This window comes from Gastrolobium bilobum, unplaced genomic scaffold, assembly GCF_033153095.1.
Source record: "Gastrolobium bilobum isolate Gb01-03AN ecotype WA unplaced genomic scaffold, APGP_CSIRO_Gbil_v1 utg14771, whole genome shotgun sequence".
In the NCBI taxonomy this organism is placed as follows: domain Eukaryota; kingdom Viridiplantae; phylum Streptophyta; class Magnoliopsida; order Fabales; family Fabaceae; genus Gastrolobium; species Gastrolobium bilobum.
Genome location: NW_026896622.1, coordinates 22,087 through 43,660, shown reverse-complemented (window position 1 = coordinate 43,660; position 21,574 = coordinate 22,087). Strand labels below are relative to the sequence as shown.

Sequence of the window (21,574 nt, the reverse complement as noted above, 5' to 3'; positions counted from 1 at the left end):
ATCTTGCCACGTGTAAGCATAACGTGCTCCTCGGGTCTTTCGGACTTCTTTTTGCATGACTTGATGGGCTGAGCCCATGACCCGAATTCGACCCATCGGACCTTCTCTGCCACCAACTGCTAGGGTTTGCAGAGTTTCAAGTTGCCTCTGTCGTTGGTAATCTGAAGTCTGAATTTCCAATCGACAAGGTTTACAGAACAGCACGTTATAGAATTTCATTTTCTCCTCCTACAATTTTACTATTTAACTTCAATTTTCTACGTTTATATTAACAGAAAGAATCTGGTTTAATAATTTTTCTATGGATTTATTAATAAGCTTTTATGCTAACTCAGTTGGTGTTATGCTTGAAGGAAATGAAAGCCAAAAATTGTTAACGGTTGAAACTTTTCTGCATCTCTCAGCCTCCTTCAGGTAAGTAGAAATCAGATCCGAGCATCACTTCATGAATTGCTTCAATCGTTTTGATAAGTTTGAGCAATTTTCTTTCCCTGGTTTTGTTTTTCTGAGATCCTAGCTGATAATCGAAATAAACACATCTCTGTTATATTCAAATGTATCATTTGTTAGGCATTACCCTACCTCAAGATAGGAAGAAGAGAGGGATATTATAAATTTTTCTAAAGCATTGGATTATTCCCCCCAGCAAATCACTACTCATTTTTGTAAGCCTTAGAGAGCTTCCCATCTTCATTTTAAGTAATGCAGGGTTCGGTTATATACTTATATTATAGCCACAGATACACACAAAAATTACAGACCTTGGATATTTTTTCTAAAGACATTCATTTATTGACATGTAAATTATTTGTGTCCACCCCCTAATCCCCAAGGTCTGTGGTTATGATCCTAGAATCCAATTGTTAATAATATATTATCATTTTACTATAAATTACTTGATGATTGATATTAATATTGTGGAAAATCTTGTAATTATTGTAGGAATCACTGTTTTTTTTAGAAACCTTTTATTGCTTTTTATTATGTTCTATATTACCTTGTTTAGGTTGATTTGATTAGAACAATTAGTGGAGAAAATCCCTCACCTTCCTCTTTTTTAACACATAGGCTGGGTGTATATGTTGTAACCTTCATTCTTTGTAATACAAGTGAGAAATATACAGTTTCTTTAACTATAATATAGCAGAACATAGTCAGACATCTTTAGTCTCTCCAAGAGGATACACCAAGATGTAGTATCATCTCTCCAAGATGATGCACATTTAAAAAAAAAAATGTGGAAATTAGGTTCAAAACTTCTGAGTTTAACTTCAATAATAACGTGTTGATGAGTTGATCCTTTTACTTCAAGTGTGAATAATGTGAGCAGAAGATATGAAATTATCAAAATATTCAACAGCGAAGAAGTAGACTCCTTCCAATTGCCATTTAAATAGTCTACCATTACCATTCCTTGTAGTTGCTTTCCATAAAATAAAACTATATACAATGCGACTAAATGAGTTGAAATCAGGACTAGAACAGTCAAATTCAGCAGCAGTAGCTTTTTTGTGGATTTATTGAGCAAGTAATACTTAGCTATACAGCTAAATGTAAATTAAAAAAAAAAAAAACCACGTGCAAGCAATTTACACACCGAAGATGTAATAGCCTTCATTATGAGTTTTTTATGGTTCAATCAGATGTGGGATTCGCATTACTTTTAGAGGACGAGTTGAATTTCCCCCCCTCATTTCTACATTTGTAATTAATTTGACAAAATAATCTATAATCCATGATTGGATAAAAAAAACCTCTATTATTAGATTGTCTCATGATAAGGTGGATGTTAAGATGAATGTGTGGTTATACAAGGATGGATAAGATAAGAAATGAAGATATTCGACGAAAGAGATGAGTAGTTCCGATGGCTAAAAAGATGAGAGAACATAGATTGAGCTAGTTTAAGTATATTATTTGAAGACTCCTAGATGCTCTCATAAGAATAAAAGTTTGTTACCAAAAGTATGACACAAAGAATGGAAGAGATTGGACGAAACTTACTTGGGGAAAGTAGTAAAACAAGAGTTCATGGATTGGGAAATAGATTGATGGATGGTATATATTAAGATGGAGTGGAGGAAAGCTTATAGCACTCTAGAGTGATAGACTCTTTTTTTCCTATGTTCAGATGGTCTTTTCAGTCCTTTTTTCCTATATATATTTATTTGTTTATCTTTCTCTGTAATTTACTTTTTCTCTCTTATTAATTTTTTTTCTTATTTTATTTAGCTTCTTTTTCCAGGAAACCTTTTTCCTCAATATTTTCTTGTTTTTAACTTGGGTTCGTCGACCGCCAACCTCAACTAGTTTGGGATAAAGGAGATGTTGAAGTTGATTCGTTTGTTTCATGTGAATATAGATAGTTACATTAGTGCAAAAGAATTTTATCAGTGTTCATAATCCTCGGTTGATATGATCATTGGAGACTTAAGCATTCGCCTAGTAGGCATCTCACATTTCCATTTGACTTTGCAGCAGCATGTAGATGATAAAGAATTAGTTAGCTTGGCTTTATTTCATGTTATGTCTCATAGTCTTAGTGTGCTGATTGCGGGCCTTGTTAATTTCTATAGTTACTGATTGTGGTCCTTGTTCAATGATAATCATTTTGGACCAAATGATCCTATTATTCATGTTTCCTTAATTCCATGAACTCTACAAAGTTGATGAAAATATTTCCTCTTTTCGAGAGAGAAAGGGTAGTCAGAGCATGTTTAATTGTGGTCAAGTTGGCCTCTTGGTTTAGTACCGTGAGCAAGAAAGGGTCGTTGGTTTCCAAATGAAAGTTTAAAAGATGTCCTTTGTATTTCCGATTAATACATCATCAGTCAACAAGTAGCCCTTCTGGGGAGACTAATGAGGACTATTTCCTCGTATTCCCCATTCAACGCTCAGAAGAGCAAGATGTAGTGGTTAATTGTTCCGTCAGTGGCTATCCCAATTTTCTCGGCATAGAATGTAAAGGTATTAAGGGGAAAGCTTCTTGTGCATTATCTAAGTTCATCAAGCATTTGAAGCAGAGAACGGTAGTTATTCAGCTTACTTCAGCCTGTATTGGTGGTCACCTCCTACACCAAGAAAAGAACTTAAGTTCTTTTGATGTTAAGCTTGCTTCCAGCTAGGAAGGGCAGTTTTTTATAGTGTTCCTGATCATCTAGTGCCAGTTCTCGTCTTGATAACTTCCAGGTTTGTTTGCTTTTCTTCGTAATAAGATTGTTTTCTGTCTAGCCAAAAAAAGAGAGATAAAAATATGCTTCTCAATATGTGCCACTGTTTTGGTTAAGCACAGTTGGAAAAACATTTTTATTGATGTTAAAATGAATTATCAGAATTTTCTTCTGTGGTACTTTTAAGTAACTATTACAACGAAGAAGATAACTTTCTTAAATACCCTCCATAAGATTTGATTTGATAATTTTTACCGTATCCTACCTAGCTAACTCATTGTAGCCAATAAGTTGACTTTTATAATGGTTCTAATATTGAGGATAGATTGTGTTGAAGCTTTAATGCTTTATTCCCTTTGATGTTTAAGAAACGTATTTTAGTCTGAGTTCTCCACTTCATTTGGGAAAGTTTATAATGTGATTGTATTAGAAACAGAAATGAATTCTGTCGTCTAGATGAGCAGTGGCAATCATGAGATTTCTGCTGTTTTTGTTGTGTTTGGAGACATAAGCAAGTTGGGTTTAGACATAAGCAAGCTATGTTGTTCCCCAGTTTAGTCTGCCTCTTGTTTTTATTGAATGTTCAGTCAGTCCTTAAGGTAATGTAATATAGCCATGCTTAATGTATGTGGGAATACCCGATGCAAAAAAGGTATCATTGCCATGCAAGCATCAATGTGCCCTTCAAGAAAATGTGCCCAAACAATCAGCGACATATTTTCCATTCCCATGTTTCTTTCTTTCTTCGTCCTGTATTTTACAAGTTATTTCTTGGACGTCATCTCTGAATATGGGTGGGCTGGAGCGATCGCTGACAGTCTTGAAGTTCAAGAGCACCTGCATATTAATCATATCGATGTAGAAGTTGGAATCACAAATTCGAAATTTTTCTTAGAAGTGGAAGTTGGAAGTACAAATTAGAATAATTTTCTTAGAAGTAGAAAACTGTCTTAAGACTACCAAAGGATTGCACCTGGGAATATATTAGATGATATAGAAATGGCGATTCAAATTCTTCTGAGATAAATATTGGCTTTAAGCTTTGAGATAGCAAAACTAGAATGATGAAAACAACAATGATGACAAGAAGAATATTAACCCTAGGTCCGAACTCTTCAAAAAAGGTAAATTAATATATGAAGGTCTTTTAGTTTGACTATGAACTTAATTTGCAACCTTATTGGCACTTCATATGGATGGTGACGTGTCAAGTGCTAGGATACAGGGAATAATAATGATAAAGCCATTGTTGTAGTTACAAGGTTTTCTTCTGAATTTACGAGGCAGGGGCAGCTGTTGAAGGATGTATAAGATATGGTCATCTGATCTAAAGTTATAAACTACTAGAAGCGACAGATCGGATCTCAATGGTGACGGATGCCTTGGTTTTTCAGTTTAAAGCATCTAAATAGACATATATTGTCTTCGTAAATTAATTGTACTAAAACATGAAAGTCTCACAAAACCAATTGAAGTTTGTTTCTTTGTTTCTCTGTTTATTACATGTTTCTAAATCATCAATTTAACATACATCTTTCAGTCATTTTCAATTTAATTCGATAAGGTATCTAATAAGTTGTTCGAGTCACCTTTTTTTCTTTGCTTATTATTATTTTCTCTCTTTTCTTACCCTTTTTTTTTATTCCTTTTTTAATTTTAACTTTTTATTTACAATTTGTAATCAATCGGATGTACTAACTTGTTACAAAATCATATTGATAGCCTCTCCTTGTGTCCTAGCTCTTCTTGAGAGCTAGATTTGCCTCAATTATTTGTCCTCATCCTTATTCAAGTTAGCTTATGTTATTTCAAGAGTTTGTTGTGCTTCTTGCAGATTAATGTCACTAGTAGCTGCATTCAAGGATACTTTAAATACATGGTGTAAAATGGTCATGCCCCTCAACTTTCCATTTCCCCTATGTTAGGTGAGTCAAAAATTATTTGGTACTTTCTACTTCATTAAGATCTATAATCCACCCTGGCAACAGCTTTCCGTTAATATTTACGGTTATTTGTCAGCGTATGCATGAAGGAGATAAACTATCACATTGAAGTTCAGTATAATATAATTCCCAAAGCTACTTTTTATTCTTTCCAGCCAACCATTTCTGAGTTATTGAAACAAAAAACAGAGCTCTTAATTGGGGTCTCTCTATTTTATTCGGGCATGGGGCTACCATTTAAACTTTGTTTGAACCACCCATGCTAAATCTCAAACATTATTTTATTGATTGAGCACCCGAATTTTTCTGAATTTGACTTTCATCCAGCAATGTCATTTTTGTGATGTTAACTTTTTTAGTAGTATCATGTAATAATGTTAAACCAACACGTCAAATTCAAGGGAAAGTAATTAATAATATTGAACATCATAATTTTCTGCCTGAATTTCCCTGGACCCCTTCAACTTGTAATGATTTTAAACATATTGAAGGACAGACGGGTGAGGTTTTCTAGAAGCAATGTTTTTTTGAGGTTTGATAATTTAATTTATTAATTAAAAGATCTCTTGTAAGTGAACCGAACCAAAAAGAATAACCTAGTATAGTATTTCTATAACCTTCTCCCAGCCAGCTACCCATTTAGAACATACCATTACGGAATAGAAGGGTTCACATCTGTTATCCAGATATCCTTGGAGCAAAGGACGTTTGCTCTGAATTTGTGGGATAGGTTATAAGATATGTTAATGATTAATCAGGCTAAGCAAGATAAAATTTCGAGGACACAAACTATACACAAAACAAAAACGCTGACTAAATTTTGATAGTTGGTACAACCATGGTGCTTATGTTGAAATTGTGGGTATAAAACACTTGTCACTAATCAGATTACTTTGAGTTAAGATGATTATAAATTGATGAATACATGGTTCTTTGTAGGATTTTAATTTACAAGTAGTGGAAATTTGTTGCCGGCCAGAGTCGGCTTTGTCCCTCCTTACACTATCTGACAAAACAAAAAGGACAAAGGGAAAATACAACTATAGGATTAAATCTAATTCTTTATGAGTTCATAGTGAGTTAAAACTTAAAGACTTTTGAATCCGGCGTGGAACATGAACGTTGACAACAGCAATGGATTCATGTTACTGTTAATAAATCAATTTCGGTGGTCCTACACCTACCACAGAAAAGGACAGCGTTGGTTCCGTGGGTTTCTGCTTAGTTTGGATTTGTGAGTAAATGTACAAAAAGATCCTTATCTTCTGTTACTACATTGGTCTTTACCGCTACCCTATGGTTGGATGTCAGAATCCAGAACAGATTCACATGGATTCATTGGATAATGGATAGCTACATATAGTTAAACAGAATCACCTAAATTCATATAAAATCATGTATGCATTTATGATAATTGAAGTGTTATGTAGGTGTACAGTCATATTCGCTCTAAAATTTGTCAAATTAATTCACACTTTGATATTATCTAATTCTGATTGATTTCCACAAATGGTATATGGCGTATATCGTTATCTCTTTCTATCTATATTTACACACACCTAAATTCTCAAGAACATTTTATCATTGCTTTAGGTATATCATTATATGTCTCATTCTTAATAAATTATTTATGTGAAAAATATTTATTATTTTAAATGATATATCTTTCTGTCATTTTATATGAAACGACGTCATTTTAGTGTATAATAGATGATATTTTACATTCTCTTTTCTCCACTTTCTCTTTTTTCCTAATTTTATGGAGGAGAAAGAATATAAAAAATATTAATTATACGTTAAAATGATATTATTTCATCTAAAATGATTTAAAATTATATCCTTTAAAATGATAAATATTTTTTCATTTATTTAAATCATTTAAAATATGAATAACAGGTTTTAAAATATCAAGAAAATCCTAAAACAAATACTGTACAAAACATCTCGGATTTATTAATTTTTGAAATTACTTTATTTTGTGTTTAGAATAACAAATATTTAGATTTTTTGAAAATGTTTTATAATTTTTTTAAAAAAATTAATCAAAATCTTCTCGCATGCTTTACTAAATGACATCAATCTATGGCCCAAAAAAAGAAGGAATCTATTAAAGAAATATAGAGGGGGAAAGTAAAGACTAAAGTGGGAGTTTTTTTTTATGCGACGGGAGTACAGAGCTTGGTATTCTCTTTTATTAGAAAGGGATTTTTTTTTTTCATATTTATCCATGTTTTTTTTAGGGTTTTTTTTTTTTCAGTTACTGTAGATAAATTATCTGTATTGAGCTCAATACGATATCATTTTGGGACATAAATCATTGTGTTTTTTAAATTTTAATTTATTTCATTGTTATTATAATCTTTATCATTATAATTTTTTAACTTTAAAACGTCATTTTAAAAGTAAATAAAGATAATTTATTTAAAGTGACTGCTGAAGTATATTTTCTCTTTTTTTTATAATTTCTTTTAAGTGCAATTTTTTTTTTATAGATGTACATACATATGTTGCACATAAAGTTTTCTCACTAACCCGAGGATATAATTGACTTTTCTTGCTAACGGAGAATAAAAAGTAAAGAAATAAAAACAAATAACTGGATAAGACATCAATTAAACAAAGGAAACGCATCTTTGGTGATAGCCATCTGTGCAGAAGAAAATCCTCCTTTAAACACCAACAGAACAACATGAGGAAATAGTTTTTGAAAGAAGAAAAAAAGGCCATTTTCACTGAGAAAGAGGCTTGCGTAAGCTTCTAGAATGCTTAATTATTCTGCCATGTGCATACACTTGATGTGTATCGAAGTCAAAAAGCAGAAAATGTAACTTCAAGGTGCAAAGTTTTCTTCAAAATTGTCGTATTATGGACGGCAGGTCTCTATATCTTAGTATGCTTCGGCTTCACTGTTGCCCCTAAATTATTTCATTACCCTCAATCCTCAATTGTCTCAAAATTCACCTCTCTTTCCACCCTCTAGCCTTCACACAAAGAAAGAGAGGTTCAGTATTTGTCAAGTGGGAAATGAGTTCCACTGGATATGGAGAATCAGGTACCCAGATACCTGAAAATACCAAAAGTACTTCCCTTTTCAGGTACAATTCACCGTTTGTTCAGATCATCCTTATTGGGTTGGTCTGCTTTTGTTGCCCTGGTATGTTCAATGCCCTCTCTGGAATGGGTGGCGGTGGCCAAGTCAACGCTACTGCCTCCAACAACTCCCTCACTGCACTTTACACCACTTTTGCCATTTTTGGCATCCTTGGTGGTGGCATCTACAACATCCTCGGACCCCACCTCACCCTTTTCGCAGGTTGTTCCACATATGTACTCTATGCAGGTTCCTTTCTTTATTACAACCATTACCAACACCAAACCTTTGCCATAGTTTCTGGTGCCATTCTCGGGATTGGAGCAGGGCTAGTATGGGCTGCACAAGGTGCTATTATGACATCATATCCTCCAGTGAACCGCAAAGGGACTTACATTTCCATTTTTTGGAGCATCTTCAACATGGGTGGTGTGATTGGTGGCTTAATTCCTTTCATTTCGAATTACCATCGTGGTAATAATGCTGCTTCTGTTAATGATGGAACCTACATAGGTTTTATGGTGTTTATGTCAGTTGGGGCTATTTTGTCAATGTCTATCTTGCCAGCAAGTAAGGTTATTCGTGATGATGGGACTAGGTGTACCAATATGTTGTACTCTAATGTTGCCACTGAATCAGTGGAGATTCTTAAGTTGTTCTACAATTGGAAAATGCTTCTCATAATTCCTGCTGCTTGGTCCAGCAATTTCTTCTACACCTACCAATTCAATCATGTCAACGGGACAGAGTTCAGTTTGAGAACTAGAGGATTTAACAATGTTTTCTATTGGGGAGCACAGATGGTGGGATCAGTTGGGATTGGATACATAATGGATTTCAGTTTTAAGAGCAGAAGGAATAGGGGTCTCTTGGGAATTGGTGTGGTAGCTACTCTTGGGTCTGTCATATGGGTTGGTGCACTTGCTAATCAGATTAAACACCATACCAAGATTTTGGATTTTAAGGACTCAGGTTCTAGCTTTGCTGGGCCCTTTGTGTTGTATTTTAGTTTTGGGTTGCTGGATGCCATATTCCAGAGCATGGTCTATTGGGTTATTGGAGCACTGGCTAATGATTCTGAGATTCTTAGCAGGTAATTAATGCAAAGCTGAATCTCTATTGTTTAATTAAAATTGTTTTAGCTTTTTTCTCAATGAAAAGGGGTTGTAGTTAATTAACCATTTCGAAATCAACTATTGTTTGCACTTGCAATAGGTACAGTGGATTCTACAAAGGCATACAAAGTGCAGGGGCAGCAGTTGCTTGGCAAATTGATAACCGCAACGTTTCCTCCATGACACAGTTGATTGTGAATTGGGTTCTCACTTCAGTAAGCTATCCGTTACTCTTGGTTCTGATCCTATTGGCTGTGAAAGACGACAATAAGACAGAAGAGGAACCCGTTAAAGAGGTTGACACTGGTTTTGCCGGATGACATTATCCAAGTTGTCTAGAAAAATCAACAGAATCTTTTGTCTTTTACTGTCATTTTCTTTTTTATTATTATTAGAAGGCAGTCTTTGATATAAACGTAAGATAAGAACTGTGCATAGGTGGAACTTTATGCTGTAGGTTTTTATTTTTATTTTTTAAGGTTGTCATGTCATTGTTCAAAGGTCTCACGATCATATTTAAAACTTTGAAGTATTGGAATTTCCATTTGAATGTGTATATGGAACTCACTTGTGTGATGTGTTAGAGAAAAGTAAAGGGCAGCAAATTTATGTAATTTATATTACCTATGGAACTCCCTTGGCGTGTTGAACACCTCTTGCTCTATATTTGTGGTTATAGATGGATTTTCTGGGAAATGAACTTTTCACCTACGAAAGTGTTCTCACACAATGGATATTAGATGGCAGGCCATTGATAAGAAAGATGAAAAGGGAGAGAAACTACTCTGTGAAATGTCTAAAAAATTAACTACTATGTTGTGCGTTTCTTTTTTCTTTTCTTTTTTTGTTTGATAACCGTTCAAACACCCAAAAATTACAAGCTCAAAACTATGCCCTCGTCTAATAATACTCTCAAAAAACAAAAAAGTGACCCTTAAGCCTTTTACTTTTGATATGCCCTCGTCAAAACTTTTTTAGTTTATATAGCTAAAATTATGGATATGTTTAAAAACTATTTATTTGATGAATGTCATCGCTTTGAATTTCGGATGTATGAATCTAAAGTCTTCTCTCTTCCGGGGACAAGTATAAATATAGAGTTTAAAAAAATATAAACAAGCCTTAAGTTCATTTTAGTGTAAGTTATATAAAATCAACCATATTTCGTCTAAATTTAAGATATGCGAAACTCACTGTATTAATTTTAGGCAAAATTATTTCTGTCGTTGCTGCATAAATAGTTTTATATATCAAAATCTTATCAATAGTTATAAAGTGACATTAAATGAAATTTTTTAAATTTATTTTGATCCAAATATAAAAAAAAAAGATGGTAAGAAATTATAAACAAAAATAGGTTGTAAGTATAATTTCTCTCTTTTTTATACTTAAATGTTATTTTAAAAGAAAATCATTTATTTTAAGTAACAATTAATTTTAAATTTTTTAATTTAAATTAATTAAAATTTAATATTACTTAATTAAAAGAATTATTTAAAATTAATATTTTTAAAGTAATTTTATAATTAAAGAAAATATGGATCATGTGTTAGCTTAAATAGTCTGAAATCCATTTAGAATCACAATATGTCACCAATTAATCAGCTCAAACTATACTTAACCGGTTATAAGCCGGCCAACAATATTTGCCTCAACTTAGAGCAAACTAGCCAAATGGGTCCCGCGGACTCATTTTGACCATAAAGTCAACTATTAATATATTTCAACTTTTAAAGGATATAATTTGTAGTTTTTTTAGTAATTTTATATTATGTTTTATCAATAAGATATAAATTATAACATGAAAAATTACTTTTTTTTACTTTTCACATCAGTTGATGGAGAGAGAAATTTTTTTTCCCCCGTATTATAACCATATCTTACCGACAAGACATAATATAAACCTATTAAAAGAACACAAATTATATTATTTAAAAGGATACACCTTTTTTTTCCCATGATATAATTCGGAAACATGTCAACAAACTATAAAAATAAACAAATTAAACATGTCAAAGCATAAATTAATAGAGTTAGGATATTTTTACTACCAATTTTTTTTACTACTACTTCACTACCACTCTAATTATCATTGAATTAGAGAAAAAGTTGAATGAAGAGAGAGAAAAGAAAAATAACTTTTAAATCAAATGATGATTAAAGTGGTAATAGAAAAAATTGATAGTAAGAATATCTTACCTCAAATTAATAATCTTGAATACTTCTAAACTCGTGCATTAAAGTGGTGGATGTAAGACAATGTTTGAATACAGTTTTTTCAATAATTATTCATTAATTCATTATTTAATATTTTTAGCCATCGCAGCACTTAATTTATGTAAGGCCAACAAAAAGAAAAAGTAAGAAAGCTCAGAGATATTTGGTAAGATATAAATAAAGAAATTATTTAATTCATGAATGATTCTCCAAGAAGTGAAACAAATATGATATGAATTTAGACACCATGTTACAACTCCCTAGCACATCATGAATTCAATTTGGCTCAGGATTATTAGAATGGGACACTCGGAATATTTTTACAGGGTAACAAGAGGTTCATCTTTCTTTTCCTCAGCCTTGGCTTTCTCCTTTTCTGGTTCCTTGGCCTCAGTAGCAACCTCAGCCTCCTCTACCTTGGTTACCACATTCTCCTTTTTAGACTCAGACAGATCAACCAAAGGCTCTTCTTTCTTCTCACTCTCGTTCTCACCCCCTTCCTGGACCTTCTCCTGCACAAAATCCATCAATCAAATTGTAAATGATTTTTTCAACCAAAAGCTTAAAGCTAGCCAAGTTACATTAATGGTTATAGGGAGGAATGAGTTTTATAACTCTTATCAGTAAATTAATCATCATTCATTTCCGTCAATCTAACTGTTATAATTTATTAGATACATCTATTAATTAATTATTAATTTTCAATAAATTATAATATTTAGATTTACGAAAATCAATAGTGATTAGTTTAGTAGTAATAGTTGTAAAACTTTTCAATAATAAGTATAACCGTTCGATAATTTTATATTATATTTCTCGATTATTAAAAAATAAAAAATAACAATCAAATAGGATTTAAGATGTGTCATGCAATGAAATGAAATGTAATAATAATAATTAAAAAAAAAACCTGAGCAACAGTCTCGGCCTCAGCCTTTGGTGTGGTTGAAGACTCAACCGGGGCTTCTTCCCCTTCGTTCAAGGCAAGATCCTTAGGACTGCTCACACAACCTCCCATTATTGAATATAAATGTTGAACGAGGAGGTAGTGTGGTGTTCACCGTACAATGAAAATGAAAATTGTTTACAAGAGAATGCTGAGGCAGAGACGGTGAATATTGAACAAAGGTTAGTACTTATATATATACTATATAGGCATCATTTGTGTCTGAATTTCAGGAGAATTTTTCGGATTGCAAGAGCAATTGACCTGGCACAGAGGATGTTTTGTGGCCAAATTTTCAGTTGACCGTTGGAGTTGGTTATGACAGTTAGCCTCCCCTTTAGTTTTCTTATATTCTAGATATTTTTAAGGCTGGGGATGTGGTAATTATAGGTTTTCTTTGTTGGCTAGAACAACTGGACTACATCATACATGAGTTGATGTCCAAAATTAGGCATATACCTAAAACTTGGACCGTTTATTACGGGTAATGATGCTTCTACAATTCCTATCTTTACAAATCTTCAAGTAAAACTGTCTACATGCACCAGGGTTACAAAAAAATAATAAAAAAGTTACATAGATAACATAGACTTTATGTTTCGACAGTAAATGTAGATAAGTTATTTACATTTATTATCAAAACGACGTCGTTTTGAGTTGAAAAATTAAAAAATTATAATAAAAAAGACTATTATAATCCTGAAATAAATTATAATTATAAAAATATTTTAATTTTTTTTCTAAAATGACATCGTTTTGAGCTTAATATAGATAACTTATCTATATTAACTGCAAAAAAAAATGAATTCTGTTTTTTTTAAAACAAAAAGAAGGGTTCAATTTAAAGTCTCCAGTCCAATTAAAGATTTCTTAAACAATAATAATGTTTTTTCGAAGTTCAAATTTAACAGTTAATTTTTAAGTAATTGAATATGAATAACCAGCTCAAGATAGGCAGTTTCTCAATGCTTTGGCATACGGAAAAAGTTTAGCCAACATTTATATTAGAATGCATCAAAATCTGGTAGACTGACCAACATTTACGTTAGGTATGAAGGCCTCTCTCTCTCTCTCTCTCTCTCTCTCTCTCTCTCTCTTTTTTCTTTTTGAAAAAAATAAAACGCACACATCGTTCTTTTTTAGTAATATAATTACAATTACAATCAAAATTAGTTCTTTTTTTAGTATTTGTTACCTTTTCCTCTTCCTCTACGAAGCCATAACTATTTTCAACTTTTCCTTAGCCATGTATTTGAAATCATTGACTCTTCTTTTATTAAAATTGTTGCCACATCCTCTTTTTCTAAAAAAATGTTATCCATGCTTTTAAAGTTTCTTCCTTTGTTATTGAAATCACGGCCTTTTTCTTCTCCACTTTAACTTGACCCAGCGCATTGTTGAAATTCACCTCACTCTTTAAGGATTCTTCATTTGATTATTCTATCTTTTCTCAAACTTATGCTCACTTGACTTTCTACACTTCCATACAACTCGCAATTGTCATTGTGTTTTGTACACTGTATGATTCTATTTATTATGGTCACCACATGCATTGTTTTCAAAAACTAATGTAAAAATGTAGAAACGGTAGAAACGCTATGTAAAATCGTGTTAAAATGCAAGTAAAAATGGTTATTAGTAAAAACGGGTAAATACGTTGTGTAGAAACGTATAGGATCTGGTACTCTCTCCTGGTATCTATAGATTAGATAGCTCGAGATAACATATCATTGTACACAACGATAACGGCGTTAGCCAAAGGAGGTGGTGTATATGCACAGTGACAACATAACAGTAAGAGATAAATTATGTCATGCATGTAAGTTTTACCTCCTATTTATAGAGTTTACCTGAAAATATTGGAGTTTTGGACCTTATAATTCATGAGCCCATTCGTACTCTTGTATAGTTATCATGTGAAAGCCCTTTATTGGACTTTTTAGGCATACGAACCTTATGTAGATCCATAACAGTATAGTAGCATTATTTCGCGTTTAAGCTTAACTTTTGATTTCATTTTTGTTAGAACAGCCTATTTTGAGAGCGAAGATTCAGTTTTTAGGGTGGTTTTTTGTCACTGCCACAACTTAAATTTATTTGTAATATTTAATAAAAAAACACATATAATGGTTATTAGCACGATACCGACACGGGATACGAAACACGACACGACACGACATTTCGACACGTTAATTCTAAAAAATGTTAGATTTTGACACGTTAGGAGATGTTTTGATATTAAATATTATTTTTAATTTATGTAATGTATATTATATTTAATACTCAATAATTTAACAAAATAATGAAGTTAAACTTATAAGAGGAAGGATATACTTACCACCAAAAAAGTTTACAACATTTACAACCAACTTAATCACCATTGATTTCCATCAATCTAACGGTTATCATTTTTTGAAAATTATTGGGTCGCATTTATTAATTAATTATAATTTCCAATAAATTATAACCGTTAGATTGACGGAAATCAACGGTGATTAGGTTAGTTGTAAAGGTGGTAAACTTTTTTGGTTGTAAGTATATCATGTACCAACTTTATACTACCTATCAATTTTGCAAAGAAACATTATATATCCCAAATATTTATATTAAACTAAATAAAATGATAATAATAATCTAACGAATCTAATAATTGGAACTAAAAACGCAACGTAATCTTTGAACCTTTTTTGAGTCTCTACAACGCTTGTTGGAGTGTCGGAAAGTATCGGACACGACATGTCAGAATTTTTGAAGTCTGAGTGGTTCATATATAGTTAGCGACTATACCTGACCTCCTATAAAAATTCATCTCAATTAGGCATGAAAATCCTATAATAATTATGACCGCGTAAAAAAAATAGAAACAAAGAAATTCGTCACTTGAGGATTTAGTGAACGAAGATAACAAACACAATAGTAAAATTAACCACTACTAGGTTTTTAGAATCAAGACAATTGCTTTTTTCTATATGCAATGCAATTTTTTCAAGAAATTTTTTAATACTTAATAAGTAAAGTATTAGGTGATGATTTTCTCATTCATAATAACTCTTTATTTTTCTCATAAAATAAATTACTTACTTTAGAGTAACTAAATTATTGAAGGAAGAAAACATTACATGCTTTTTTAGTTTCCAGACGTCAAATGCTTTAATTTTATTTTATTTAATACTTGCTATTTTAAATAAAGAGGAGGATGTATATAGGAAGATTAGTTAGGAGGAAAATATTCAATTCCCTCTCTCTCTCTCTATATATATATTATTATTATGAATAATTAAAAAAAATTATGTTTTCAAGATAACAATTGTATTATTTTTAAATATTATTTTAAGTAAATATTAAGATGACATTTTAAGAATAATATTTCGGTTTACATTTTTTTTTTTTATTTCTTCAATGTGATATTCATTAAGCATTTCATTGACTGATGATTATTTTTAATAAAATTTAAAACAATTAGTACTAACTATATCAGCTTTCAATACCCAATGGTGCAGCTCAGTTGGTAACTTGGCGCTGAGTCAGTGGGGTTGGATATGTGTTCGATTCCCGCTGAATGCATTCTTGGGGAGGGGGCTGAACCTTTAGCCATCATTGTTCCCTCGCACTCCGGATTAGTCCCATAGCCGGCTCAAAGAGTCGAAGCTCGTGGGGATACCGGAGGGAGCCAACTCGTCTCAAAGAGAGATAATTAGGGTTGGGTAACTCCAAAAAAAAAAATATCAGCTTTCAATAAAAAGGCTTGCTAAACACCTTCTTTTCATGCATTCGTTAGTATAATAGTGCGTCCATGATGCACTTCGGCTTCACTGTTGCCCTTAAATTATTTCATTGCCCTCAATCCTTAATTGTCTCACAATTCGTCTCTCTTTCCACTCTCAAGTCTTAACATAAAGAAAGAGATGTTCAGTTTTTGTCAAGTGTGAAATGAGTTCCACTGAATATGAAGAATCAGGTACCCAAATACCTGAAAATACCAAAAGTACTTCCCTTTTCAGGTACAATTCACCGTTTGTTCAGATTATCCTTATTGGGTTGGTCTGCTTTTGTGGCCCTGGTTTGTTCAATGCCCTCTCTGGAATGGGTGGTGGCGGCGGCGAAGTCAATGCCACTGCCTCCAACAACTCCCTCACTGCACTTTACACCACTTTTGCCATTTTTGGCATCCTTGGTGGTGGCATCTACAACATCCTCGGACCCCACCTCATACTTTTCGCAGGTTGTTCCACATATGCACTCTATGCAGGTCCCTTTCTTTATTACAACCATTACCAACACCAAACCTTTGCCATAGTTTCTGGTGCCTTTCTTGGGATTGGAGCAGGGCTAGTATGGGCTGCACAAGGTGCTATTATGACATCATATCCTCCAGTGAACCGCAAAGGGACTTACATTGCCATTTTTTGGAGCATCTTCAACATGGGTGGTGTGATTGGTGGCTTAGTTCCTTTCATTTCGAATTACCATCGTGGTAATGATGCTGCTTCTGTTAATGATGGAACCTACATAGGTTTTATGGTGTTTATGTCAGCTGGGGCTATTTTTTCATTGACTATCTTGCCAGCAAGCAAGGTTATTCGTGATGATGGGACTAGGTGTACCAATATGTTGTACTCTAATGTTGCCACTGAATCAGTGGAGATTCTTAAGTTGTTCTACAATTGGAAAATGCTTCTCATAATTCCTGCTGCTTTGTCCAGCAATTTCTTCTACACCTACCAATTCAATCATGTCAACAAGACAGAGTTCAGTTTGAGAACTAGAGGATTTAACAATGTTTTCTATTGGGGAGCACAGATGGTGGGATCAGTTGGGATTGGATACATAATGGATTTCAGTTTTAAGAGCAGAAGGAATAGGGGTCTCTTGGGAATTGGTGTGGTAGCTACTCTTGGGTCTGTCATATGGGGTGGTGCAATTGCTAATCAGGTTAAACACCACACCAAGATTTTGGATTTTAAGGACGCAGGTTCTAGCTTTGCTGGGCCCTTTGTGTTGTATTTTAGCTTTGGGTTGCTAGATGCTATGTTCCAGAGCATGGTCTATTGGGTTATTGGAGCACTGTCTAATGATTCTGAGATTCTTAGCAGGTAATTAATGCAAAGCTTATTCTCTATTGTTTAATTAAAATTGTTTTAGCTATTTGCTCAATGAAAAGGCGTTGTATTTAAGAAGTGACCAAAATGTCACGTTTTGTCAAATTTTTTATCTAAATGTCACGCGAACAGTATTTTTTATCAGACTGTCACGTGTCATGATTCGCTACACTACACGTGTCATATTGCAGACCAGTGATAGCGAATTATGGCACATCAGTTTTTTCCTGTGAAAGTGTGAGACGTGTCAAAAAATCATTCGCGAACATAATATGCTACACAGGGTAGCGAATTACTACCTGCTTGACACGTGTCATTTTTGCTAACTGTGCATTCTGACGTGGCATAATTCGCTACACTGTGTAGCGAATTATTTGCAAGTATATTTCGCTACACAGTATAGCGAATTATCCCACGTGACATTCCGGGAAAATTTACTATTAGCATGACAGTCTGGTAATTTTTTTGGCCAGACGTAACAAAATGGTCACTGTTACTTGTATTTAATTAACCATTTGGAAATCAACTATTATTTGCACTTGCATAGGTACAGTGGGTTCTATAAAGGCATACAAAGTGTAGGGGCAGCAGTTTTTTGGCAAATTGATAACCACAATGTTTCCTCCATGACACAGTTGATTGTGAATTGGGTTCTCACTACAGTACGCTATCCGTTACTCTTGGTTCTGATTCTATTGGCAGTGAAAGAGGACAATAAAACAGAAGAGGAACCCGTTAAACAGGTTGACAATGGCTTTGCCAAATGATATTATCCAAGTAAATCAACAGAATCTTTTGTCTTTCTTTTATTATCATTTTCTTTTTTATCATTATTAGAAGGCAGTCTTTGATATAAATGTAATATAAGATCTGTGCATAGGTGGAACTTAATGCAGTGTAGTTTTTTGTTTTTGTTTTTTATGGTTGTCATGTCATTGTTCAAAGGTCTCACGATCATATTTAAAACTGTGAAATATTGGAATTTCCATTTGAATGTGTATATGTAACTCACTTGTTTGATGTGTTAGAGAAATTAAAGCAAATGGCAGCAAATTTATGCAATTTATGTTACTCCTATGGAACTGATCACTTGGCCTGTTGAACACTTCTTACTCTAATATTTGGGGTTATAGATGGAATTTTGGGGAAATAAATTTTGGTTTAATGTGTCTCACGTTGTAATAGATAAGTTTATCTCCTATACACACATAAAATCGTACGAGCCTCATTTTGTTTTTCTCTCTTCTTTTCATATAACCTCACAAGGATCTCACACACTTTTATATATGCATATGAGATAATTTTATCTTTTAAAACATGAAAAACATCAACTTCATAAACTTTTCACTTACTAAAATGGTCTCACATATGGATAATAAATGGCAGGCCATTGATAATAAAGATGAAAAGGGAGAGAAACTACTATGTGAAATGTCTAAAAAAAATGGAAATATTTTTCTTATGTTGTTAGAGATGAGTTATCTTATATTAATGAAACAAAATTATAAGAGGGACCCACGAATAATTGGAAAAAGAAAAAATAGAGGTGAGATCCACATTTGTTATGTGTGTGTAGGAATTTAGTTTATCTCCCGTTGAATGAAATAAATATAACAAAAAAAAAATAACTACTATGTTGTGCTTTTTTTTTTTTTTGGTTTTTTGAGACAAACGTTCAAACACCCAAAAATTACAAGCTAAAAACTATGCCCTCGTCTAATTTTACTCTAAACAAATTTGTGACTCTCAATCCTTTTACTCCTAAACTTAGTTTATATAGCTGAAATTATGGATATGTTTAACAACTATTTATTTGATCAATGTCATTGCTTTAAATTTTGAATGTATGAATCTGAAGTCTTCTCTCTTCCGGGGACAAGTATAATTATAGAGTTTAAAAAAATATAAACAAACCTTAAGTTCATTTTAGTGTAAGTTATATAAAATCAACCATATTTCATCTAAATATCAGATACACAAAAATTCACCGTATTAATTTGTTGTGGAACCTATAATAAAAAGAACTTAACTTAAAGCAAATTTAATTGTTTTGATTTCCAAAGTTTTAGCTTGTCATAAGAGTCAAGTATATATAGGAGGTGTTAATATTACGAGTTATCCGAATAATCAAATAAAATATATAGACTTGGTCATCAAGATTAAAGTAAATAGCGATTTTAATTTGATTTGAGTTGGTTGGGTTTGGATCAAACTCGAAAATATTTAATTATTAAGTCTTTTATTTTACTTAAATGTTATTTTAAAATAAAATCATTTATTTTAAGTAAAAATTAATTTTAAATTTTGTAATTTAAATTAATTAAACTTTTAATGTAAGATAATTAAATGAATTATTTAAAATTAATATTTTTAAACTTATTTTATGATTAAGCAAAATATAGACCATGAGTTAGCTTGAATTGCCTGAAATCCACTCAGAATCACATTAATTATACCCCCAATTTATCAGCTCAAAATCTCAAATAAGCCGGCCAACAACATTTTACTCAACATACTAGCCAAACGGGTCCCGAGGACTCAATTTGACAGCAGTGTTTAAAAATCTGGCCTGGTTATTGATTCGGCTGAAGTTAAGGGTCACAGAGTCACGAGTTCAACCAGGGGTCACAGGGTCATTACGTTGACTCGATTTTATATATTAAAAAATATAAATATATATATATCCTATATGAAAATATTAAAAAACAAACCACCAATTATCAAAGATTCAAAATATACTTAACATAATTCACCAATTATAATCACAAGACAATATTACACAACCTAACTAAAGTATCAAGATACCAAAGTACAAAACTCATATTCTAATGGGGTCACTACGTTGATCCGGTTCTATCTCTTTTGAGAATGTTTCTGACAAAGGAAAATTTAGAGGGAGTAAGAATTAGTTTTTGTTTTTCATCGACGACCATAAGGATTTCATTTGAATGGGTAAAATTCTAACATTTTCTAGAAGATTCACGACAGCGAGGTGAAGAATGAAGACGTCTAGGTCGCCGGTACAGAAGATAACGATTGGATTTAAGTTTGCAAGTATTTTTATTTTATTTTTTCAATAAAATGGTGTTATTTCATGGAATTTAAAAAAAAAATATGCAGTGACTCTCTTTGACCTCTCTGACCCGGGAGTCACTGAAACTCGTCTGGGTTTTGAGGATCGGAGAGGTCGATATGCATATAGGGTCCAACTTGTGACCCCAACTCTCAGAGGAGAGGGATCAAGGTTGACCCGGGTTATCCGAGGGACGGAGTGGGGTTTTAAAACAATGTTTGACACCCTAGTTCAACTATTAATAATATTTCAACCTTTCAGATATAACTTCCAAACATATCAACAAACTACAAAAATAAACTATTTATCGTTCTTTTTTAGTAAAATAATTACAATTACAATCAAAAGTAAAACTAGTTCTTTTTTTAGTATTTGTTACCTTTTCCTCTTCCTCTAGGAAGCCATAACTATTTTCAACTTTTCCGCTTAATTAGCCATGTGATTTGAAATCATTGTTTCTTCTTTTATTGAAATTGTCGCCACATCCTCTTTTTCTGCAATTTTCTTTATCTCTGCTTTTAAAGTTTCTTCCTTTATTATTGAAATCAGGAACTCTTCCTTCTCCACTTTGACATGACTCAGCATACATTGTTGAAATTCACCTCACCCTTCAAGATTTCTTCATTTGATCATTCTATCCTTTTCAAACTTATGCTCACATGACTTTCTACACTTCCTTACAACTACGCAATTGTCATTGTGTTTTCTATGTACACTGTATGATTCTATTTATTATGGTCACCACATGGTCAAATTTGATTGACATAGTAAAAATATTTTTTTATCCACCATATTGTAGTTTGTGTTGGAATTGATACAATCACACGCATCATGTCGAATCTAAAAGGGAGAATGAGAAGAAAAGTGAGACAACAATTTACTTTGTTCACTCAATGTTAGTTACGTCCATCAATGTGCAC

At 32.7% G+C, this 21,574-nt stretch overlaps 2 protein-coding genes and 1 long non-coding RNA gene across 4 annotated transcripts; all 3 read left to right on the top strand.

Annotated features, from left to right (window-relative positions):
• The first annotated feature begins 94 nt into the window (after positions 1-94).
• On the top strand, positions 95-6,035 carry LOC133301069 (uncharacterized). 2 transcript variants are annotated; one of them, XR_009750136.1, is made up of 4 exons: positions 95-188; positions 354-414; positions 2,246-3,189; positions 5,005-6,035. It is a non-coding gene; the product is annotated as an uncharacterized LOC133301069 (long non-coding RNA). The 2 variants fall into 2 exon arrangements; XR_009750135.1 differs by lacking the exon at positions 2,246-3,189.
• Positions 6,036-7,076: 1,041 nt separating this feature from the next.
• Positions 7,077-9,949, top strand: LOC133301068 (UNC93-like protein 1). The gene is made up of 2 exons (XM_061500657.1): positions 7,077-9,297; positions 9,420-9,949. Exons 1-2 carry the CDS (start codon positions 8,138-8,140, stop codon positions 9,637-9,639), a joined length of 1,380 nt encoding a protein of 459 aa, XP_061356641.1. The 5' UTR covers positions 7,077-8,137; the 3' UTR covers positions 9,640-9,949.
• Positions 9,950-16,412: 6,463 nt separating this feature from the next.
• On the top strand, positions 16,413-18,348 carry LOC133301058 (UNC93-like protein 1). Its single transcript, XM_061500647.1, has 2 exons — positions 16,413-17,575; positions 18,129-18,348. Exons 1-2 carry the CDS (start codon positions 16,413-16,415, stop codon positions 18,346-18,348), a joined length of 1,383 nt encoding a protein of 460 aa, XP_061356631.1.
• Positions 18,349-21,574: the final 3,226 nt, after the last annotated feature.